The sequence below is a fragment of the Haliotis asinina genome, chromosome 12 (genome assembly GCF_037392515.1).
Source record: "Haliotis asinina isolate JCU_RB_2024 chromosome 12, JCU_Hal_asi_v2, whole genome shotgun sequence".
Classification (NCBI taxonomy): domain Eukaryota; kingdom Metazoa; phylum Mollusca; class Gastropoda; order Lepetellida; family Haliotidae; genus Haliotis; species Haliotis asinina.
In genome coordinates this window covers 56,999,484-57,025,137 of record NC_090291.1, presented here as the reverse complement: position 1 = coordinate 57,025,137, position 25,654 = coordinate 56,999,484, and the positions used below count along the sequence as shown (strand labels likewise).

General features: G+C 40.4%; 1 protein-coding gene across 1 annotated transcript; it reads left to right on the top strand.

The window, feature by feature from the left end:
* Window positions 1-455: 455 nt before the first annotated feature.
* Window positions 456-20,195, top strand: LOC137258736 (sodium- and chloride-dependent glycine transporter 2-like). Its single transcript, XM_067796428.1, has 15 exons — window positions 456-733; window positions 1,433-1,480; window positions 1,573-1,752; window positions 3,508-3,639; window positions 3,864-4,143; window positions 4,765-4,897; window positions 6,452-6,586; window positions 9,011-9,114; window positions 9,230-9,354; window positions 9,481-9,593; window positions 16,716-16,847; window positions 17,898-17,997; window positions 18,313-18,413; window positions 18,615-18,782; window positions 19,018-20,195. The coding sequence occupies exons 1-15, from the start codon at window positions 703-705 to the stop codon at window positions 19,138-19,140; spliced, it is 1,905 nt and encodes a 634-aa protein (XP_067652529.1). The 5' UTR covers window positions 456-702; the 3' UTR covers window positions 19,141-20,195.
* Window positions 20,196-25,654: the final 5,459 nt, after the last annotated feature.

Genomic DNA, 25,654 nt, shown 5'->3' with positions numbered 1-25,654 from the left:
CCATGGGCCTCCTCATCAATGAGGTGCTTATTTCACATCTATAAACTGTATCTATAGACTGTTTGTCCCGGTTCTTACTGTCGGGCGGCCGGGTACACTGGAACACCATAACGGCTCGGCTCCACGTAGACTTAGTAATTGTTGGTAATCTTTATTTTTTTTTATCTGTAAGTGATTTCTGGGCGTCGAACAGTTTCCCTCCTTTATGAAAATGTGCGATATGTATCTATGCTTTTGGAATTACTTTCTGCATGAAAAACATGAAACTGCATAATCGTCAACAACGTTACATATATGAGCTACGCTGTGCACATATACAGCTTGTCTGTTAAGCGGTTTGCACTGATTTAGTGAATAATGCAACGACACCTGTATGTTATAAATGAACAATTGCAGTCCCTTTTACATTGATAATATATACAGTATATATCGCTGCACACTGCTGTCGGTGAGGTATTCATCACGTACATCACGTGGACAAATACAGTCAGCTTGTGAGTGACTAAAGGGGGACTGTAGAACCTGATGTGATTACACAGTCACGATTGGGAACACCTGATATGGGATGTACTAAGTGTGGAAATGTCTTCTGCACTATTTAAGATATTGAACCAGTAATACAATTAGGGAGATATATGGAAATGGTCTCATGGTTTCTGCAGATGCGACTGTCGAGACCAGTAACACCGTCCCAAAAACGACATGGATCAGGGAAGAACACAGGATACATTTGGTAAGAAAACAACTGATAACATTCTGAAAAACAAGCATCAGGTTTATCGTTCAATGCACGGCACCGAATCGAAGAAATATAATCTAAGCAAAGTATAGTAAAGGTCTAAAGAACTACATTCGTTTTGATCTAAATAGTTAATTCAGTCATGGGATTGGCGCCAGAAACATTTGAGATATGGACTGGGTGGTTCATTCTTGGAACTCCTCATAAAATATTAATTAATAACAGGTTCCATCTCCCTGTCACTTGAATACTATTTTGAGCTTATTCGAAAACTAAAATAGTAACTATGAAACACTACCACCAGAGAATATCCAAAGTCAATTTTACGTCGGAATTCATTGGGCTATTGGAATTTTTGCTTTCGACAAGAAAGAAAGTAAAAAGTTTACGTTAATTTTTGGCTCGTGGGAACACATACACGAATACAAAAGTGGGATCATTATGAAAGGTGAAATACTTTTAACAAATTAGGTAAAGATGAATAAAGTGCACACACACAAGCACGCATATACGCACGCACACAAGCACGCACGCATGCACGCACGCATACACAGACACAGACACACACACACACACACACATACATACATACATACATACATACATACATACATACATACATACATATATCTGTGCATCATAAATGATGAAAAAAAACAGATGTAGATGCGGTTTCCTCTCGTGTATTTCCAGATGTGCAGAGAATCAGTATGACGGAATCCGACAACACCGGGAACACAAGTGAGTACTTAAATAAATGCACGATGGAATCAGTCGGCTGTGTACATTTGTCTAATATATGACTTTTGTATCCTCTATTTCCCAATTACTAGTTGCAGACACGGAGACAGCGTTCGTTGAAGCGGCTGATGACGTGGACGTCCAAGAGACATTGTCAACTGAAAGAGGGAACTGGTCAAACCAGCTGGACTATGTAGTATCTATGTTGGGTTGCATTGTCGGGTACGGCAATCTGTGGCGGTTTCCCTATATCTGTAACAGGAATGGTGGCGGTGAGTCTATTTCTTTCCATCGTTGCAACTTTTTAGCCATGCAGTATTTCCTCAGGAGGCATAAAACCTTTCCAACTCTGCCCTCCTCTGAGCCCGCCACCATGTCTCGGCAGTCCGGTCGTGTCAGATAAAACACGTCACCTATGATATTGTAGGAACCGTTTGTGCATGACCCAGTCATGTATAATATATCGGACATCAACAGAAATGTTGCTCCTCATTTTTCCGAATTTCAGTTATCGAAAATCTTCGGATGAAAGCTGAGATATTCGACAACATTGTCCTTTCATCGAGTGTGGTCAATTTATATTCAAAGAAATATTTTGCATTTGAATATTACGTACAGCAAAGTTATATGGAAATGAAAAAAAGATCTTGCAAATAGTCATTTCTATATTGAACAAAACTGTCTTAATGACGATTGCCGTCAAAATGTATCGAACTGATCTGCTGAAAATACTTGTCGTTTCTTTTCTTGACGAGTGTATAGTCATACAACTTGGTTACTGTTACATAATAATAATGGCTATTTATCCTATGCTCAAAGCGTAACACATTTTTACCCCGGATAACCCAAGCTATACAAGTTACCCTACTTATTACATGTTAACAGGGGTAACACATTCATCTGCACTGATCAGTATCTACTAATCTCTTTAATCCCCATGATCCATGTCTTGGAAATGTCCAACAGAGAAGTAACAAGTGTGATGTCATACACTGACTCAGGATCACATGTAACTGGTGATGAAGTGTTGACGGCGTGCTGCGGAATCTGACATCATGTTGCCATTGTACTGAGATATAATTTGTACATGTTAATAGACACAGAAAAAAACTCACTGAGTCAAAAGTAATAATATTTTGTCCCATTTGGTCGCGGATACTGTTTCACAGGGAACAAGACAAGGGATTAATACACCAGTGTTTTTTCTGCTAAAACAATATGCGTTGAGTAAATAAGGAGACCCCGCTGGCTGTGAGGCGCAACAGGTCTCAGGAACATTTCATCGGGTACCATTTTCTGCATGGTGAACAGGGGTAATTTTGAATAAACTCATTTGCCAAGGGTAAGTTACAGGTGCTTTCTTGTAGGGCAGGACCGAAGTCCTAGAAACTCGCAGGAGTCAAGCTACCAAACACCCATCTAAGGAGTGTCCGCACATAACAAGCCGAACCCACTAATTGGTGGAAGAAATAGGACATTCATGTGTATTTACAGTTCTTGCTTAGGGTGCTACGTTTCTATATTGTCATACCTAAAGTTTACAAATATTCGCTGATTGATCCGGCACTAAACCGAGGAAGCATTGATTGAAATTCCATGGGTTCTTTTGGCGGTCTCCGGAGCTCAAGTATATGCCAACCTGACTTTATGCCAGACTCTGATCCTGACAGACACACCCATCTGTCATGGAAAGAGACTGTTTCTGGAAACGTACTGAATGCAGACTCGCGACGGCTAGTGGAAAACTGAGAAATAATGTTTTGACAATGATAAAAGTATTATGATAATAAATCACTGTTTTTTGCCATAATGTCGACTTTTGGCCGAGATGTCTAGGTTCACATGCTGTACAGTTTTCATCGCATTGAACTTCACACCAGCTGCATCGTGGTTTCAGACAACAAATCTGTTTTCTTTCATATGATACTTTCACTTTATGTTCAACGTCTTCATGGAATTCCATTGCTATACTGATGCCAATCCCGTCAGATTTTAATATGGATAATTCAACATTATTTATGGTTTAGGCGCATTCCTTATTCCATTCCTGCTGTTACTTGTGACATGTGGACTGCCACTCCTGTTTCTCGAGATTTCCATTGGTCAGTTCGCCGCCAGAAGTAATATGCAAGTGTGGGACGTGTGTCCAATGTTCAAAGGTATTTCAAGCTGAGTTATTCTGTATAGATACGTTCTGACAATAATTACTAATCATCTATCCATCTCACATCACCATGACGTCTTTACAAGGTAAATTACAGTAACAAAGATACCATAGGTTCTATGTATATTGCTGTCACTGTAAACATTTAACCAAGGGTAGTTTCAGCACTGTTAAAAATAAGCAATGTTGACAATACTTTTATCGTAATTACACCAACAGGTATTGGCGTCGGCCAGTTCATTGCCTGCATGTGTTCAATAATCTACTACCCGACCATTATAGCCTGGTCAATATACTACCTGGCTATGTCATGTGCTTCTGTACTTCCCTGGTCAACATGTACCAATGATTGGAACACGGAGTCTTGTCTGGAGGAAACACTTGGCAATGTCACAATCAGCAGAACGGATGGTGAGACGTCCAACACAAACAGCATCGTGAACGCAACGATAGGAGCACACTTTACTTTTGTCCACACGGATGTGGAGGAATTCTGGCAGTAAGTAGTCTTCGTGCAATCCAGAGACTCTGTGGGTGTGTGTACAGCCTTTACCTATGATTCAAGGATTATAGATTACTGTGGTGAGAAACGTTTATGTTCACTCATGTACATCTGGAACTCAAGAAAAAATAAGAAACAATAAAGAAATATATAATACTTTATTGGTAACAACCTCATTTATTATGATGCGACGTTTCGACATAGCTTCTTATACCGCTGCTAAGCAACGGCGGTGCCATACCGAAACGTGACATCGTAATACATAAAGTATTCATCAGCTTCTTAAATGCCAATCAAACAGATTGAACTCAAGAGACAGTCAACTATACATACACTGTAGGACTACGTAAATAGGAATAAGGTTTTGCTATGGTTCGTTAAATGTGTACATGTTTTATGGGCAAAATTTTGCACTTGTCTTAAGTACGGGATTTTAGTAGCACTTTTGATGAGTGTTTCAAGCAGGATATTTCAATCAACAAAATATCATGTGTTAAAAGTAAATTCCAACAACATATCTGCATGCACACAGTAGTTGTAATCATGTGATCCATCACACAGATATCCAGTTGTTAATTTGCAGATGAGTCTTCAGGTTGACTGTTCTGAATGTTTCAGGTACAAGGTTCTAGGTGTGTCTGAAGGAGTGCAGGACAGTGGCCAAGTTCAGTGGCACCTGGCTCTATCCCTGGTTGTGTTATGGCTACTTGTATTTGCATCACTTATCAAAGGGGTAAAGAGTGCAGGAAAGGTAGGCAATTTTGTTTAGTGGGTCATTAGTAATGAGAACATTTTCTAATCGGTATTTTGTCAGATGAATAAATGAGGTGTGCGAAAAGTTGAGCATACTAACTTGTTCCTGCCGTGATTGTATATGAATTGGAAGGGATACACCTTTGTCAGTCGATTGTCAACATGTCCGAACAGCCGATGCAAGGTCGACGTTTGACATCTCCCTGTCGAGAAATCGTCAGGAACGTCCTTATTGTCGTTAACAAAGGACCTACAGATGGGTTAATGTTTCCGATGTTTTCATGTTTCGCAAGAAAACAACAGCAATACTCTCGGTCCCTCTGTTTAATAAAAGCTAAACTCGACCTTCCGTTTGTACCATTTCACCTGCCGTGTCATGCATGTGTAGAGTAGGCCAGGCTGAACATGTTGCACATAGAGTTAAGGGTGAAATGCCGGCCGACTGTTGGTTTCCAGGTTTCATAAATATCACGACATTGCAGAATTTTCCTATATTTCTGTTTAATCCTGTCGACAGTCGAGGTATTCGACGTTATGCCAGTAGATTCTATGTTAGACTGACTGCAATACAATTAAACCCAACTTAAGTAAAAGCAGTTAGTGTCATATATGAATACACTTTTTACCATGACAATTACACGGTCACAGTTAGAAATGGAATATCTAGTACATGGAAACAAAACTCATATCACTGGACATGAGTAAAATGGTAATTTACCGTTTTTATGCTGGAGTGTCGACACGAAAGTCCGAAGTATGGCGAATCGAAAACGTGAGAAAACAAAGCAAAATTATCTCCCTTTAAGAGCTATAAGACTGCAGAGCGCACGCTACTAAGGAAAACTTTGGTAGAAATAGACAAGAATAAATTCAAAATTCCGACACCGATCCTGTTATACAGGTGGCCTGTGTGATTGTATTCCTCCCCTGCCTGCTGCTGTGAAATGTCGACTTTGTTATACAGGTGGCCTATGTGACTGTATTCCTCGCCTACCTTGTTATACAGGTGGCCTATGTGACTGTATTCCTCCCCTACCTTGTTATACAGGTGGCCTATGTGACTGTATTCCTCGCCGCCCTTGTTATACAGGTGGCCTATGTGACTGTATTCCTCGCCGCCCTTGTTATACAGGTGGCCTATGTGACTGTATTCCTCGCCTACCTTGTTATACAGGTGGCCTATGTGACTGTATTCCTCGCCTACCTTGTTATACAGGTGGCCTATGTGACTGTATTCCTCGCCTACCTTGTTATACAGGTGGCCTATGTGACTGTATTCCTCGCCGCCCTTGTTATACAGGTGGCCTATGTGACTGTATTCCTCGCCTACCTTGTTATACAGGTGGCCTATGTGACTGTATTCCTCCCCTACCTTGTTATACAGGTGGCCTATGTGACTGTGTTCCTCCCCTACCTTGTTATACAGGTGGCCTATGTGACTGTATTCCTCGCCGCCCTTGTTATACAGGTGGCCTATGTGACTGTAGTCCTCCCCTACCTTGTTATACAGGTGGCCTATGTGACTGTATTCCTCCCCTACCTTGTTATACAGGTGGCCTATGTGACTGTATTCCTCCCCTACCTGCTGCTGGTTGTCCTGTTGATCAGAACTCTGCTACTTCCTGGAGCAGTGGACGGTATTGTCTTCTATCTGAAACCAGATCTCACCAGACTCTTGGATCTACAGGTAGGGCAGTACTTGTTTGTTCTGTGTGTTTCTCTTGTTTGTCAATGTCCTGATTTCATACCAGGGACGACGTTTTTGTTTTCAGTGGATGTGCAAGATGCTGAGTGAGTGGGCGAGTAAAAATCTAACGTTACGGTGAGATATGTCTGTATACAAGCCATAAACACATTTTCAGGAATGTCATTTCTTAAAGTCTGCAGTCTTAAACCGCATCAAACTGAACTATCCTGAAACGGTGGGAACAACGTTACGTCATGAGCTAAGCAGATATTGAGAGAAATTACCATTGACCACTGTTCCTTGTATTGTCTTGTTCATCGATGGCTAATTATGCCTTGATGACAAATGTACAATATACCTTCTTTCAAAAACACTGAAAGTACTAGTGACATCGAGATACTAACCAGTTAGGAAACAAATATTTCTGTTTAACCTGTTCTTTATATGGTCTATTGTTTTACAGGAGTCTCAGGGTAATTTGTCAAAATTCAAGCAAATCTTGCTTCAAGTTTACCGAGGAAACAACATCTGAAATGTTGGATTGGGATCTTAGAAGTTGATGAATAATAACTTCTAAAAACTTCTATATTTATCAGGATAATCAGTTATTTTGGTATAGCTTCTTATACCGTGATATACCACAAGTCAAGACTATGTCAGGGCTTGGTGTCTGAGTGTGCTGCATCACTTTACTCTTGCTTGACAACGGTATAAGCTATACCGATATACCGCATCATGATGAATATAGAAGTTGTTATCCATGAAATACATTAGATGTTCATAACATCCGAAATGCTGGTTTATTCTGTGAAAACATCTTTGTGAAATTTGGGTGTAAAACATTTCGCCAAGAAGTTAGGCACTTACTTTCACACCAACTGCGCTCGCCTCCTGATCTGTTTCTTTCTGCACATGAATCGAAATCTTTACGTGGGTTTGCAAAATCAAGACAAGATAATGTGGCCAACACAACTAACTTCATGCTTGCTGTACATCGATGATTTAACATCATTCATTAACCATCAAGTAGCAAATTGCCTTTCATTGATTTTCCCACCTGAAGTTAAAATCAAGGAGACAAGTGAGACTGCCTCATCTGTTTCATATTCTGATCTAGGCATAAACATTTGGAGTGACTAAAAACCTCCACAAAACAGTAAGACAAAAGAGGGGTTTTCAACTTTCCAATTGTCAGTTTTCCTTTCATGTCAAACAATATTCCAAGAGCTCCATTGTTTGTTGTTTACATTGTTACAGTTGATAATTTGCCATGACAAAAGGTATAAGAAATCCCCTATGAACCAGCAAAATATAACACTGAAAAGTCTAAAATATTTGTTTACCTGCATTGACCAAAGAGCAAGATGCAATGATTCACAATAGAGGTTTCTAGTACAATGCAGCTGAGTCAAATCCAAAGTAAAGCGTCACAAATATAATATCTACTCACCAAAGTCTTGATTTTCAGTGAGAAACAGTTCTACTGAATGTTTCAGAGTGAGCTTCTTGAATGTAGGTCAAGGGTTACATATACAGTCACAGGTTCTTGAACGTTCGAGCAGTGTGCCCCCAAATCGTCAATAACTTAGAACTTTCTCATGTCTATGAACAGTCAAAAACACACACTCACATATGGAACAGTAACTAAAGGGAGGCGAATCTAAAGCGCTACCTTAAAAGGTGTGCTGCTACAATATCATTACTGCGATACGAAATGTGACCCAATACAAACTATCACTTAATCAATAATAATAACAATTACATTCAAGGCCTCAGTAATACTTTCTGGTAGACGTGAAGAGGACAAATCGAAATTTGATCATTTTGATTTAAACATATTTATTCAAAAGAGTGGATTGGGCACAAGTTATTCAAACTTAGTGAAACCCTCTCCTGTTTACAGTGCACATGCAAAAGTGAAACAAACTATATGTACAGAGATGGAAAGATATACACAAAAGGAGAATAAGACATTCAAATTAAATTTGATGGACCAGTGACAAATGGGATATCCGATGCGATTCCCTACTTGCCTTGCACCATTTGTTCCAAAATTGTTTCCGATAATCAGTTGACTAGACATGGCGTACATTCATAACGGATGCCACTGGTAGCGCAGTATTACGCACACGTTTTCACGAACACCTGGTGTCATCGCTATTTGATAGTGATTCAATAAAAACCATGCTCTGTCATCGTATCAAACGGTGACAATCATTAGGTTGTCTGGTTTAGACTCAAGTTGTTGACAAACAAGATCGTACAAGTGTAATCCTGATGAAACCAGTTTACTGATGATATGATCACAATTATACAATGGACTCTTTTGGGCGTGGAAAGGGTTGTGTCGCTTCTGTTTCCAACACACAAACATGGCGTCACCTACATTAATCATCTTCATGATGAACTCACCCTGTGTTTCAGGTGTGGCTGGAGGCAATGATACAGTTGTTCTACTCGCTATGTCCGGGCTGGGGTGTCATCATTACGTTGGCCAGTTACAACAAATTTCAGGACAATACTTTAAGGTACATTGACAACGTTCTTTAACTTAACGGATATTGTTCTTTTTATTTTCCGAGTAAACGTATCATGATATACTGCAATCTGGATTACTATATCAATAACGCTGTGTATATCAAGGAACTCTGCTGTGCTGACCTTCTGTGGTGAGGGTACAAGTCTGATCTCGGGTCTGGTCATCTTCACGGTTCTTGGGTTCATGGCCAACAGTGTTGGAGTTGGAGTGTCAGAAGTAGTATCTTCAGGTATGTAGTCTTTTCCAAGTAATACCTCGTAGTGGGAAATGTTATTCAATGTTAGCTGGCTTCCTTTAGCCAGGAAATATGGAGGCACCCAGACAGTTTTTATCTCAGTCTGCATTTGATTGGCAGGTCCAGGCCTTGCATTCGTGGCGTACCCAGGAGGCCTGTCTCAACTTCCTCTGCCTCAACTCTGGTCCTTCCTGTTCTTCTTGATGATGTTGTCAGTTGGATTGGACAGTCAGGTATGGCAGCAGTGAGTGAGTGAATGGGTTAAAATTTATCGTTACATCAGTAATATTTCAGGCATATCGTGACGAGAACAATTAATTGGTATACATAGTAATTAATGGTAATTATAAAAACCACTCGAATTTAAATCTGAAACAGTTTAAGTATTGATGACAATACAACATAACAGGCTACAGATCGCCAACAACTGAAATAAGACGACCGTACAAGAGACCATGGGGACTAGTAGTATAGGTAGTAGGGGTTCTAACTCGCCTGCAAATTTGCATGGAAACCCAAAGGTACATCCACATCCAGTCGAATTATACGGCTACTTTCATTTGCAAAAAAAACCGTTCACATATAATTTTACAGAGGTGGGGCTTTACCCCACTAGATGTACCTCAAATTAAAATCATAACAAGTACATAGTATATAATGCCCAGAACCAAACTATCACGTGAAGCTTATGCTGTTACGGTTAAGAATTTACCGTGACAAACGATGTAAGCAATCCCCCTGTGAACCAGCAAAACAGAACAAAGACAAGTCATAAATGTTCAAATTGTATTGTTATGCAAGGAGAGCAAGGTATACAAAGTCACAAGTCAATTTCATAATACAGATTTCAAATACAATATAAGTGAGACAAAATCTAAGGCAATGGGTCCCAAAATATATTTAGTAGCAAACTCACCAAAGTCTTGGTGTGAGAGAAAATCAACTATGCAGAATGTAAACACAGCGATTGGTCAGACAGCGGTTATTGTAGGTCAGGCGTTGATGATTGTTGGCGATGTAACTCCAGTAAATATGAATGTGTGTCCCCCGCAACACGGCAACAGCCCTTCTATATATACTAAGTCATTTCCCGAAAGTTCGGGTACTTGCGAATATCGTCAAGACTGTAGAATGCCCTGGAATAAGTCCCCTGGAAGTAAACACATAGAAAACTAGGAGCAGATAAATTCCGGAAAACCAGAATCCTAAAAGTGTTGACCATCTATTAAAACGAAATGTAACCCATCATAATTATTATTCAAAACACTAAATGTTGTGACCCAATAACAATTATTACTTAATTAATAACACAATATACAGAAAATACACACTCATAACACTGCTATAAGGTTATTTGTTTCCACGTATCAAACAAGTCGATTATTTATCATGCATTCCATGGTTTTGCAAACACAGCTAGTTAGTGAAATTGGATGATAATTTGATGGATCCGTATAATCACGTCTAGGTTCAGATATTGGTACTACTATAGCATCACGCCACGAGGGAGGAAAGTTACCCGATGTCCAAATATCATAAAAAATAGTCAACAGAGTTCCAAGACAGGATTCTGGTAAGTGCTTCAGGAGTTGATAATGTATGTTATCAGCTCCGGTAGCACTATCGTGGGCTTGGTCAAGAGTGGTAGTAGTTTCCTTTTCTTGTTGTTTTTCGTATTGTTGGAATTTAGGCATATGATTAGAAGAGGAAGAGTCTTTAGTGAGGGTTTCACCCAGTTTATTTGCAATATCCGATTTATCTGTAAGTAATTGATCACCCTTCATAAGATGATGGAGACCAGATTTAGTACCTTTACCTTTAATTTTCTGAACCATGTTCCATACCTTGGACATGGGTGTCCGAGAATTTATTTTGGATACATAATTTTGCCAAGATTGGCGTTTGTTCTGTTTAAAAAGTACGCAGTGCTTTCACATTTAAAAATTTAAATTTATTTAAATTATGCACCATAGGATGGCGACGGAAATAATGTTCTGCTTTTTTCCTTGCTTTCCTAGCTTGTTTGCATTCATCAGTGAACCATGGGTTTCTTATGTGTGGAACTACAGATGAATGTGGAATACACTCATCAGCTATGGAATTCAGTTCATCAGAAAAGCATTTAATAGCATCAGGAACATCAATAAACCGTGCAGGTTTAAGTTTTCTGCACACAGTGTTTCATATAAAGCTCACTTAGCCTTTTTCAAATTCTGCCTTGATGATGCAGGAACATCAGATGGAGTTACAGCTTTTAATATAGAAGGAAAATGGTCACTTCCACAGGGGTCATCGTGGACTGACTACTCGAATTCATTTAGTAGTTCTGAATTTGTGAGTGACATGTCGAGAGCAGAATAGGTCCCTGTCCCAGGGTGTAAATAGGTGTTGGAACCATCATTATATATACATAAATCATTGTCAGAACAATGTCCTCCAACAATTTACCTTTAGAGTTTGTAATTACACTACCCCAGAGTGGGTTGTGGCTATTTAAATCTCCCATTATAATACAGGGCTTCGGGAGTTGGTCATATAGAGCTTGAAGATCAGTTTTGGCAAACGTCGAAGACGGCGAAATATAGAGAGAGCTTAGCAAAAACGCTACGTGTAACGTAATTGTCACTGCAACAGTCTGCATATTAGTATTAAGTGAAACAGGGTTATGGATAACGTTCTGTCTGACTAGAATGGATGATCCGCCAGTGGCCCTTTCACACGGAGGTGAAAAACAATGATATGCATTACAATGACGAAAGTCAAATGTATCTGTTTGTTTTAAATATGTCTCTTGCAGATATAACGCTGAAGGTGTAAAATCTTGGACTAATAGCTGTAATTCATGTAAGTTAGTCCTCAATCCTCTGCAGGTCCACTGTAAAATGTTATTGGAATAAACTATCTTTTGGGGGGATTTATTGGGGATCTACCCCGCACTTTTTTGGAGGGCGACAAGCTATGTGCCCTAGAATGGACGTTTTCAAATACGTCCATATCTTTAAGAGATCCATATTTGCTGAACAACTGAATTCTATTTTGGGACTCTTTTGGGGCTCTGTCATTTTGTTGTTTTGAAACATCAGACTTAGGTTTGTTTTAACAATTTGTTGTCTATCAGCTGTTGAATGAGACTCGGAGTGTGACTGCGAAGATGACTTATGATCAGAAGAGTTTGATGTACTAGGAAGTGATTCCTCAGTCTGGGATGATATAGCAGGGTATGAAACCTGTGGGGAATCGGAACAGACAAAATCCTGTGAATACCCTTAGATACTGCGAAAGGGTTGAACTTTAATGGTGTCTTGTCAGGAGTCTCAATAACAAGGAAACGTGGCCAATACTCATTCGATAGAGACGGTCTGTGGTCAGTATCAACAGGATTTCATAAGCCATGGTTGGTGTCATATGGTTCATCACCCGAGTGGGTCTCCAACTTGCAGCACCAAGGATACCCGAATGATATACTCCAGTAGAAGAATTATGAATAAGTAATCTATCAGATTGGCCCATGAGCCACCGCTTTCTGGGCATAAGACTCTAAGCAGTTCAAACAACATAGTTCAAAATCAAACATGTTTTAGATAATAAAGCCAAGCAAAAATACATCAATTCCAAATCGTACTTGTGCAATTATAAATATATTTATAATCTATGCCCAGGGCTTGGCATAACCAGCTGATTGGTTGAACTGGACCCATTCAACTTCCCGTCTAGGTAAAGTAAGGGTCGAAGGGGTGTGTTGAGCAAAGGGAACGGGGTTACAGACTCCAAGTGCCTTCAACACCGAGACTCCCGTCCTCCACCGACACAGGCTCTTAGCGTTACCCAGTACCCACCACGAGGAGGTGGCTTGCCACGGGTGCCAATATCCCTTCAAACGTGTATGAAGGAAAGTCAGTTGATCTCTTCAGAAAACCACCTGGAACATACTTTGCCAGACAGAAAAAACTAATTGATGCTTTGCATACAGGTATTGCATAACAATTTCTTTTAGAACACACAGAGTGAGCTTAGGAATTTATGTATTTGCTTTCGTGCATTATTCGAGATATAGGATGCCACGCTTGACCTTTGGCCCTACATTTCCGCATGGTTGATGACTAAACACATTTCTGTTGCTGCAACATGACATGCAGTTGGAACATCGATATGGACATGTACATATTTGCTACTTAGAATATATGACTTTGGATATTACATTCCTGTTCATACCAAATTTCTGTGAGAGATTAAGCAGTTATGCCTTAGGAAAGTGGGTGTTCAAGAGTTAGTTTTCACTTACACACAATGTGCAATACTGAACCTGAAGTTAAGTGAAGTAAGAAGTCGTTCTAAATACGGTGTAATAACCTGCATTGTATAATGGATGTATTATAGTTGAGATTAATTTCAAAGCATTTGTTCAAATAATCTTGAGTAAGAACAACATGGGGTTTAATTTACCACTAGTTACATAAATACTCGTGAAACACATGCTTTTCTTCACATTGCAGAAGAATAATTGCTTGTCTTTAGACTTCGAGGCGTTTTAGTTAGCTCGCAGCTTGCCATGTCCTGTATGATGACGAAATACACTGTGTTGCCATTCTAACAGTTGCTGTGGTAGGTCCTTTATTCGTACAGCAAATATGTGTCTTCAGACGTTAAAGTCTGTTTTAATGAAATTTTTCACATTCTGACAGGTTTAGACCCCTATTGGACTATTGGACCACAAGCGTGGTGAATGGTAAAAAGGATAAGGATAAGGATGTGCGATCACACAAATTGAAATTGTACAAATGAAATAGAAATCAACAACAACAACCAAAAAATAGTAAGGGAACACTAAATAGTTCTAAAACTAAACAGGTGCCATATTATCATCTTTAGTGGCGAATTGGATCGTATTACGTCAGTCTTTATTTCTTTATGATTAATATCAGTGTAGTAATGGGGAAATTTGTAAAAATCAAATGTTTTATTCGCGATAACGTTTCGCTATGTTGTAGAAAATAGTGCCGTTTATAAAACAACTTTTGGAAAAGCGTCAAGCGAAAACACTGATTACACAACAGCATCAACAGCCCCTGTTGACTGGTTTCCCTCCTACTGCGCAGTTAAGTGCAATAACCGTTTCAGTCCAGCATTTCTACACTATTTCATTTAACTTGATTCATAAATATTAATCAGTATGATGTGGTACATCTAAGCACGTGTATACTGGAACACTATGCTCGATCTAATCCCCACAAACACGTCGTACAACGTAGTCTGTAGTCTGTAGTCTGTAGTACAGCAAGCTGTGGCAAACGGAAACCTAGAAATCTCAAAACGAGGCTCTGCTTTACATTTGTAAATACCATTTTTTGTGAAAGAAAAAAATGGAATTCAGTGTAACCAGGGTTTTTCGTTATGTCTATTTTCACCTTCACACCCGCAAGATTGGGATCGGCTGAAACGTAGGTTTTTGTCTGAATAGGTTAATGAGACACGTTTCGGTATGCATATATTGACAGTCAAGGTTGGCGTCATGAAGTACAACTATAAATTCCTTAAAGTTTGTATTCCATGGTTAAAGTTGGTGCTACTTATGAAATGTAATTATTGCGTTGAATTAAATTTTATCGAATGGACAGGGATATTCGTAGTATAGAATGTTCCTCCCTAGGAAGAAATTAGTCTCATTTGCATTGTCCCTGTGATGGAAACTCTGCACCTATAGTATTCCCAGAAATTATTGAGAATCATGTTGCGTCATGTAACTCATTACGTTTATTAACTTCTGGAGTTTTACTTACATAAACATGTTAAAACATCATCCTTTTACAGTCTCAGTCTTGTTTTAGTACTTTGTTAGACCTCCTCGCTCAGCAATGCATGCCTGAATACGCCTAGGCACACTACCCATCAAAGTTTGTAGGTAATCGTGTGACAGGGTATCCCAATATTAGACCACCTTGGCCTTCATATCTTCAATATTTCTCAGTCCTTTTTGGTTTATTCTGTCCTTCATGACTCCCCACACATTCTCAATTGGGTTTAGGTCTGGGCTGTAACTGGGCCAGTCTAAAACTTGAACATTTTCGCCCGACAACCACTGTTTTGTGTAGCGCGCAGTGTGTTTTGGGTCATTATCATGCTGGAAAATCCAATCATCTTCATACAATGTTTGTGCTGCCGGAAGAAGGTGACCATTTAGAACGTCAACGTATCTTTCTTTTGTCAAGTTTCCCGTGAAAACACACAATGGCGTCACTCCGCGAGCCGATATGCCACCCCACATGTGAAACTTCGGGCTATGTTTTGGTCGCTGGTAGATAGGTTTGACAGTATCTTTGGTCCAAATTTTCACACAATTAGGGAAAAGCCAAACAGAACTTTCATCCGAAAAGAAAACATTATCCCAATCTTGATTTTCATGAGCCCGACACCGGGTTAAACGTTTTTGCTTTTGTGCATCTTTCATCAACGGCGAGGGAATTCCACGTTTTTTCACCCAATTAAGTCTCTGTAATTCCTGCCTAACTGTTTCATTGTATACCTGAGGACTTCCTCTGCTAATCATTTCATTTCTGATGTTCTCAACACTTTTCAATTTGCCCCTACTCACAATCTGCCCAAGTCTTCGGCGATCCACAACACTGAATTTCCTAGGCCGACCTGCCCCTGCTTTGTGCTCTATCCCGGTTCCTGTTTGAATATTCTTCAAAGTTCTGTATACTGTAGACAGAGGAATACCATGTCTACAAGCTAACACTTTAGCATCAGCCTCACCCCTTTCAAAATCATCTAGAATGAGCTTTCTTTTCTCTCTTGCTGTAAATTCTGCCATGTCAACACAGGAAGCCGTCTGCTCAGACAAGGGAGATAACTCTTGACGTAATGAGCTGCCTTCTAAGCCTTCAAGAGTTGTCTCCCTTATTTAGTATGCTTAGGGCATAGTGAAAGCCCTTTTTCCAATCTTAGCATCATTAGAAAAAAAACAAAGATTTTCTCAATAATTTCTGGGAACACTGTATTTGGTGTGTCCTTTATACTGATGCTTTCGAGAGTACAGTCATATTTTTAGAGAATACATTGTAACTATACCGATAGCATATGTTACATCGTCAAATAAAACACTTTAGCTTTCATAAACGCTAGAAGTACCTGGACTCTCATGCGTGAACACTACTCGAAGTAATAACATATTAAATTATTACGGTATTGAATGGTGGTCCCTCTATTGAATTAACGCAGCTCAACTGTCCGTAATTCATTCACATAATGTTCAGTACTACAATACACTCGAGACTGACTCGCTTTGACGGTTTGTTAAACATGACTCGATCATCCCCTATGAGTTAAAAATCACTCTGGAGCCGTCGTTGTTTCAGTTTGCGTGGATGGAGACGGTGATAACCAATGTGATTGACCAGTTCCCAGCAGTGCTACGGAAGCGGCGGATTCTGGTCACAGCGGTGTCCTGTACGGCCTGCTTCCTCCTTGGTCTGCCCTTCGTCACAAATGTGAACATTTTTCTGTCAAAGTATCAAAGTATCTGTTGTTGAAAATGTGACTCTAACATTATGGGGAATGGGTTGACGTACCATCGATGTTTGTTTATGTTCCCTGAGCCCCAAGGGACCAGCATTTATCTTACCCAACACCTCAGTGTTAATTTTCAACTGCTTGAAGCAAGGGTATCGGATCGTACACTTCACACAACCTGTGTGAATCAAACAATTCGAATCTTGCATCTTGCATCTTGCTGTGTCACCGTGGAGTAATTCCCCTTCTTGATATTCACAGGGACTACCACGTTTTGAACGTTTTGTCAAACTTTATTTAGTGGAATCCGAGGCAAATCTTTTCGTCGCCTTCGCCTGATTTTGCTGACGAAACAAGAAAAACAGATTTGGAGTTATCTCCCTTCCATCGATATGCATTCAGAAAACATCGGTAATTTCCGAGCATCATGCGTGATTCAGTGTTATTCGAGATAAAGAAGTATTGCTACGGCAGCGGAATACATTGAAATGAACCGCGTTTGTAAGTAGGGTACGTTGCAAATCACAGGGACTTGTATCGCTTAGAAACGGCGTTCGAAGGACATATAGGTGTATTGACTCCTAGCACTATATGAAAGGAAAGGGTTTTAACGAAGAAACCACCCCCTCATCGATCAAAGTTACATGTCAGCGCGTAAAATATTTTAAGGCCCCACCGAGGCATTTTCACCAAAATCGCAGGCAATCTTACTCACTTATCGGCCATAAGTGATCTTGACATTCAAGTGAACTGAGCAGATCCGCACAAACAGATTCGGGCCATCCGATTGACAATTGCAACTGTATATTTTATTTCCAGCCAATCATTCGTAAAAAATATACACGTAATACAATGATCAAAGACGTTCATCTACTGAATTCTGAATATGTGTTTTTTCGATCATGAAATATGCCCTATAAATCGGTATCTAAGACTACTTTAACTCCACGATTGAAAGATTGTCTTTAGTCTTAAACCAGAAACTGATTTTGTTAACGTTTCATCACGTACCTATTTTAATTTTACAGGGGGGTATATTTTACTTTCAACTCGCTGACTGGTACACAGGTGCTCTGTGTGCAATTTCGTTTGGAATTTTGGAGTGCATAATTTTCAGTTGGATTTACGGTAGGAGTACATTATTATTACCCTGAGTAACCTTCAGAAAGTGATAAAATGTAACTGTTACATATATCTTGCTTGATTTACACTTTTCAAAATCTACAGATTTTATGCCTTTTGAACTCACCTTGATGAAATTCAGCCTCACAAGATCGAAAATCAGCACATTCCTTGAAAAATGTAATTCCAAATCTAAATGTGTTACGCTGATCATATGGTTGTAGTACTATTCTCATTCTGAAAATCGTAAAAAGCAGGTCTCGTTTATGCATAGAAAATATACAAAACATACACAGCTATAAGACATGATGCCGTGGTCAGGTTCCAGGAGATTCAGTAATGACGTGCGGCTGATGCTGGGGAGAGGAACCCCTGTGTTCTTCTCCATCATGTTGGCCTACGTTACACCGTGCCTCCTTACCGTGAGTTAAACAACCAATGCATGTATTCTTACTGTGAGTTAAACAACCAATGCATGTATTCTTACCGTGAGTTAAACAACCAATGCATGTATTCTTACTTTAAATGTTTCCAATTCCTTCTGCGGCTCTGACTAGTGACACGTATATTGTTTATACGTCAATAATTCCGACTGTTCTCATCTGATCCTCATAACATTGCAGATCGCCTTGTTCCTGGTTCTGTGGAGGTTCCAGCCCCCATCCTATGGTGACTATCAGTACCCCTGGGTGTGTCAGGTAGCAGGCTGGATCTTAGCTTCCATGTCTGTCATCCCTGTACCTGTCATGGCGGCTGTCACCTTGTTCAAGGCTAAAGGATCGTTCATGGATGTAAATGACATTACCAGTGTCCGATACATGTTATAGATGCAGCCCACAATAATGGCATGAAATCGACACTTATGAAGCTTTTGTTTCAGTATCCAGATACTTCTTTACTTTCGTGGTCTCAATACAATTACTACCAAGCAGTCAGATACCTTGATTACATGACGCGTTATGGTAATACTGGTTTCATTGACCAGATTACCTCGAATCATGCGTGTCGTTGTATTATACATTCCAGAGACTGAAGGCGAGCTGTCGGCCCGCAGATTCATGTACGTCCCTGAAGGAACATTGGGACGTCTACCGAGAACGACCTGGCATCAGAGATGACGACTCTTGTCTGAATCCCTGCAGACGCTAACTTCTTCTCACTCAATCAACTTTATTTCTGTACAAAGGCCATATATATATATATACACACACACTTTCCTACACATAATATGAACACTGTCAGCATGAGCTGTGAACGCAATGTGCACAAATTTATCAGTACATTCCAAACTTATGAAATATATGGCGTAGCCATTTCTTTAGCACGCAGATTTATGATTAGAATACACAATAATTAGTTCTCCATCTATAACACGGACACTGATTACTGAGAACGCGGTGCCTTTGTTTTGTCATGGGCAATAAAGAGTAGAGCTCTTAGTTTCCAAATCCTTTGTTCAGTTCCTATCAAGTCTATTCTCAGTTCAGATTCAATTCAACTTCAAAGTCACATATCATGGATTTTTCAACAAAAAATGCCAATACCTACAATACGGCTGACTTGACTTTAATTCTTCATCAGTCCTTGAATGATTGACATTAATATATATGATGAAGCAGGTCCTTAAATCCATAGACATATGAACCCAACGGTTCAGTTCCTCACACGTCCAAAACCATGGAGTCCAGCTGACCATGTCTTCACTCACACTTCAAGTCCATGTGGTGGTGATATAGTTTTAGGGCGATGTGGACCAGAAGAAAGATCTATTTGCGCTCAACACATTAACTGAAGTTGAACTATCATGAATATGAGTAGGCCTTCCGCAAATATATGTGTTCACTATCTAAATATTATCTGAAATGACAGGGTCTTCTGCTTAATGATATGTATTGAAACATCAAGAAACCATTTTTTGTGTTTTGCACACACACACACACACACACACACACACACACACACACACACACACACACACACACACACACACATTGGTTGGTAGAAAAAAGGTAACGGGATGGAATATTTTATACTCTTATGATATGTAGTCTTGGGGACATTCATTAAAGACCACGAAGTGAATTGATCTTTTGAAAATGATGTATCTTTATGGCCAGCCGTTCAGTGTTGACACATTGATTAAACATACCCTTGTGTCAGCCATTCATTGTTAGCACATTGATTAAACATACCTTTGTACATGCCGTACAGTGTTATCACATTGATTAAACATACCCTTGTGCCAGCCATTCGTTGTCACACTGACGGAAACCAGACCACGTGAGTCGAATTTCTACACAACTGGTTGAAGCATTGAGATCTGCAGTGAATAGATACGTGGGATATATTGCCGGAAGTCTGTAGAGAGGAAATGGTGTATGGGCACGGGGATCTGTGAGAAGCTGTTCCTATTCTGGAATAATCACTGAAAACATTTCCAATACATTGTATGAAGTTAGGACAAGGTGAGTGAGTAAGTTACCTTACCGTCATCTCGGCAATATTTCAGCCAAGTTGTTAAATAATCAGTCATCGAAGGAACGTAAAATAACTAGAGTATCACAGATAGCGTGATTTACGAAGGCAATTTAATTTAAGTCAGGTTTTAGATCACTATACTAAGGTCCATGGGGACTTACGGTGCTTTAGCCACCTGCATGGATTCTAGTTGGATTTACACCATCCCATCAGCCGCTGGCGATTGTAGGAAATGTTTCGCCGAAGTTCAAAATTAGAAAAATACTACGTTTAAATAATCTGTAACTTTGAACGTTTAGCGACTTACGTATCGTCTCAGGAGGACCAAAATGTCACAATATTTTAACTCACTTTGAGGATGCAGCCACAAACAATTGCAGTTGTTAATTTATGTTACCGTGTTTAAAGTGTAACTGCTCATAGGATATATTTCAAGACTTTTGTTTGCACTAAGTTTGTAATAGGAGGCAAGAATAGACTGTGTTGTAATAGGAGGCAAGAATAGACTGTGTTGTAATAGGTGGCAAGAATAGACTGTGTTGTAATAGGAGGCAAGAACAGACTGTGTTTTAATAGGAGGCAAGAATAGACTGTGTTGTAATAGGAGTCAAGAATAGACTGTGTTGTAATAGGGGGCAAGAATAGACTGTGTTGTAATAGGGGGCAAGAATAGACTGTGTTGTAATAGGAGGCAAGAATAGACAGTGTTGTAATAGGAGGCAAGAACAGACTGTGTTGTAATAGGAGGCAAGAACAGACTGTGTTGTAATAGTGGGTACACAGGTAGGTCTCTACAGTCATTTAGAAAGTACAGAGATTTTCAATTTTTTTCAAGTCAGTAGGCAGTTTATTCCACAAAGCTGTTGCATTGAAGGAGAATGATCTTTTACCAAACCATCTCTAAGCTTTGGTTTTAGAGTGAGTTTAGTTTTACGCCGCACTCGGCAGTATTCCAGCTGACAGACGAGTGATCAGCCGAAGGGAACCGATGGCATGTGTTAACCAAGTCAACGAACCTGACCACCCGATCCCGTTAGTCGCCTCTTACGAAAAGCATCTTTGGTTTTGGAACACAGAGGAGACACAGATCCACAGATCGGAGTTGTCGTGGTGGTTCATAGGACAACCAAGATCGTAAGATCTGACAGATAACCAGGAGCAGAATGATGATAGCATAGTTATGCTAAGGGCAGTATCTTGTACTTGATTCTGGCATGAACAGGAGGCCAGTGAAGCTGGATTAGAGTTGGAGATATGTGGGATGATTTCATGATCCTCATCACAACCTGTAGAGCTGCTCTTTGATGTGTTGCCAAGAGACTGTTGCAGTGATCCAGCCTCGATGAAAGCAAAGAAGCGCAAGAGCAAGGGGCGCATTTGTGGGAAGAAAGTGTCTGATAGCCTCGATGTTTCGTAACTGGTAGTGACAGGATCTGATCGTGTGACTGTTGTTAGCTTACATGGAGAGTTCATTGCCCAATAGACACCAAGGTTCTTGATATGTCCGAAAACTGAATGTCAGATGTCCCGACACATATCTGAGCTTCCATCCCTTTGGCTTGATTGGAACATGTACCCACAATGAAAGCTTTTGTCTTCTTGTCGTTCTCAGACTGGAAAGACAACTTATCTTACAGGAGAAATTACTATGATTTAAAAAAAAAGCCCATGGTATTCCACAGACGCGGACAACCCAGTGAACGCCATGGAGCTAGACAGACAGACAGACAGATAGTTTATTTGAGTCTCACCTCATTACAGTAAAATACATACAGGTGCATTGGTAAAAGACACGCGTTGAAAAGGTAATGAGCCACTCTATACAGCGTTATGAGAGACTATCATTATAAAGCATAAGAAGACATTAAATAAATACATGGAATAAGAAATATATATGTACAATAAATATATAAAAGTTCTAAAACATTAAGAGTGATAAAAGAATGATTTTCTACGCTTTAGAATATGAGCGCAGGTTTTTCGCAGCTGTAGGACAATACACAGGATCTGAAAGTATAAAACTAGCACGCTCTGCATCCTGGCGTTCAGAGAAGTTGTCCAGTGCATCATAGCGTTCCATTAGCTCACGTCTGATATCATCATATAGTGGACATCTTGAAAGGACGTGACATTCGTCTTCGACTTCATCTGTACAAACAGAGCATGTTCTTTCCTCGAGTGGTGTACTAGTGTATCGGCCGGTTTCTTCTCTTAGAGGCGCAACTCCGCTTCTGAACTTGGCTAATGCACTCCTATGTGATCTGGGGATCTGTGCTGTGACGTAAGGTTCCGTGACGTAAGAGTCCTTGAAGCGGGCGAACAATCTCAGTTTGCTCCCTCCCCTCCCTGACACACCCTGGGTATGTGCTACTGTCTTCTTCCACTTTGTAGTGAACTCCTCCAGCACGTTACTCTCTACACTTCTCACCACGTGTCGGGGCCAGTATCTGTGATGTATAAGGTGGCCGAGACCGAGGTCGCTGAACTTGTGTTGAACTCTGTAAGTCCAGATACGTTTCCGTCTTACAGCCCACCGCTGGGATCAGAGCCAGATCTGGCGTGTCGTACGACCACTGTCCATATTCCTAAGTCGCATGTAGTGTCTACTGACAGAACACCACTGTCTCACGATGGGAGGGCTCCAACCCATGTCGCCTGCAAACGCTCCATTTGAAGCAAATTTCTCAGTCCAAGGAAGAAACGTTTGGTCCTGTTTTCTACCGCAGTGATCCCTGAATACTGACTGGTACCCCATATGCATGCTCCATACTGTAACACAGACCAGACCATGGTGTCGAATAGCGTCGTATACGTCTTTTGTGATTAGCAGACCAAGGGTTCGACTCGCCGAACTGGCTGCAGATTTAGCCATCCTGCTGTGGTCTAGGAATTCTGTGAAGAGTAGTCCTAGGTACCTGTAGCATTCCGCTAGGTCCAGAGATACATCACCACATGTATACAGGGATGAGGTTCTTGGCACAGAACAGTTTCTGAAATGCATCACTTTGGATTTCTCTCTATTTACAGGCATCTTGTTAACTTGACACGTTAAGGCACTCCAACATTTCATTCAATTCAGATTCTGCTGAATGGATTATATCATCTGCATAGGTCATTATTCCAATTTTTGAGTCATTAACAGACACACCGAGATCAAGAGAGGCAACTGCAGTTAAAAGGTCATTTATGAATATATTTAATAAAAGTGGGGAGAGTAGACACCCTTCTTTCAAATCACACTTGACATCAAACCAGAGAGTATAAGTAGCATTTATACGCACAGCACACTGGACATATGAGTGAATAGCGTCAAACATCCTTCCTCTGACTTCTTGATCGAGAAGCCTTCTCCATAAAACATTCCTATCAATACAATCGTAGGCTTTACGAAAGTCAATAAATGCTACAAACGTCGATTTCTTCATGCCCTTTCGTGTTTCTATGATGGAAGTTAGACTGGAGATGTGCTCCGTTATTGATCTGCCCTGTATTAACCCGTTTTGTAGGTCACTGATCAATTCACGCCCTTCACTGAATTTAATAAGTCTGGAATTCAACACTCCACAGTAGAACTTGTATGAAGCACATGCTAAAGTGATCCCTCTGGGCGATAATGGGTCTTCAAGGTTACATGTGGACGACTTCGCAATTGGATTTATTATACCCTTACACCATACATCCGGGATGATCCCTGTTTTAAAACATAAGTTAAAACGTTTGTGCAAAAAGAGTACTGCATTTTCATTTTTGAGGGCTTCCACGGATATATTGTCCACACCACATGCTTTTCCATTCTTTGCTTGACTTAAGGCTGCTCTAATTTCCTCCATACTAATGTCACTGTTCAGATCTGCATCCCCATCTACATTATTCACGAGTGGCGAATCGTCTCCCTCGTCAATATTAGCATTCAACAGGTTGGAATATGCGTTCTTCCACGTGTCCAAAACTTCACTGCGCTCTGAATTTACTGATCCATCTTCCAACTGTACTTCCATTGGTATACCTTTCCTGCGTTCCCATTCCACCCCTACTCTACCGATCTCTCTCCAGAAGTCCCGTTTGCTTGACTTACATAAACTGTCCAGATCTTCAGTCACTCTCTGTGTATGGGATCGCTTAGCCTTTCGCACTTGTCTGTCCAGAGTCTTTCTTTTCTGAACGTAGACTGCTTTCAACACATGCTTGTTGGCTCCTCGGCACCTAGTCCAGTTCCTCTCCGCCTGACACATATCCTTCCAGAGCTGATCCATACTGGGAGTCCACCACTGCTTGCTGCGACGTCCCCGCTTCTTCTGGGCACCACTAGTACTGTACTCCACTCGCTTTGTCGGGAGCTGGGAGTGCATAGTGTTTACAAGATAGTCTGTGAAGATATCATAAGCAGAGGTGACATCAGATCCTTCCTTAACAGAAGAATCCAACTTCACACTCAATTCTGTTATCATCGCCCTGTCTGCCTCCGACATAAGAAAATCTGGCTGAATGTTAGACGTATCACACCTTGTGCAGCTAATATCAGGGACCTGTACACATCATACTGGGCGGGGGGTGCCTCTTTCGACTCTGCAGATTCACAGGTTACAGGTGCGTCCTCCTCTACAGAAAGACCATCAAGGTTCTTGAGTTCCCAGACGTCTGAACGGGATACGGAGAAAACGGACTCCAGCAAAAACGGCCCCAGAAAAATCGAGAAAACGGCCCCTAAGCCCGGAGAAAACGAGAAAACGGCCAACATCAAATGAGATATTATTTACCCTAAATATAACCTTTTGTCAGTGTAACCTTGGAAGATTGATTAGTTGTTTTATAGTTACGACGAACAAGCCGATGTGATTGCCTTTAGATTTGACAGTTAAGAATAACTGGAGATGGAGAAGACCTTAATAAGGAAGCGTTTATATTGATCAGCGGATTAGTTGAAGATTAAACGACATTCAAACTTACTGAGTTACTGTCTGTTTTAACTCATTCTTACCGGATTCTAGTTGACTGCCTTTTAGATTTTACAGTTAAGAATAGTTGGAGATGAAGAAGACGTTATTAAGGAAGAGTTTATGTTGATCAGCGGATTTGTTGAAGATTAAACGACACTGGCATCTAGTTGTAAATTGTATAAATAAGTCAGTTACGATCATGGTACGGCATGTCACAAGTCACCATGAGACCAAAGTGTGCGTTTTGC

What these genes read in the sequence shown, in the direction of transcription:
- LOC137258736 (XM_067796428.1), top strand. Translation starts at nt 703, where the DNA reads ATGGATCAGGGAAGAACACAGGATACATTTG. An exon ending in AAGAACACAGGATACATTTG is followed by an intron (nt 734 to 1,432) that starts GTAAGAAAACAA and finishes GTGTATTTCCAG; the next exon opens with ATGTGCAGAGAATCAGTATG. An exon ending in CGACAACACCGGGAACACAA is followed by an intron (nt 1,481 to 1,572) that starts GTGAGTACTTAA and finishes CCCAATTACTAG; the next exon opens with TTGCAGACACGGAGACAGCG.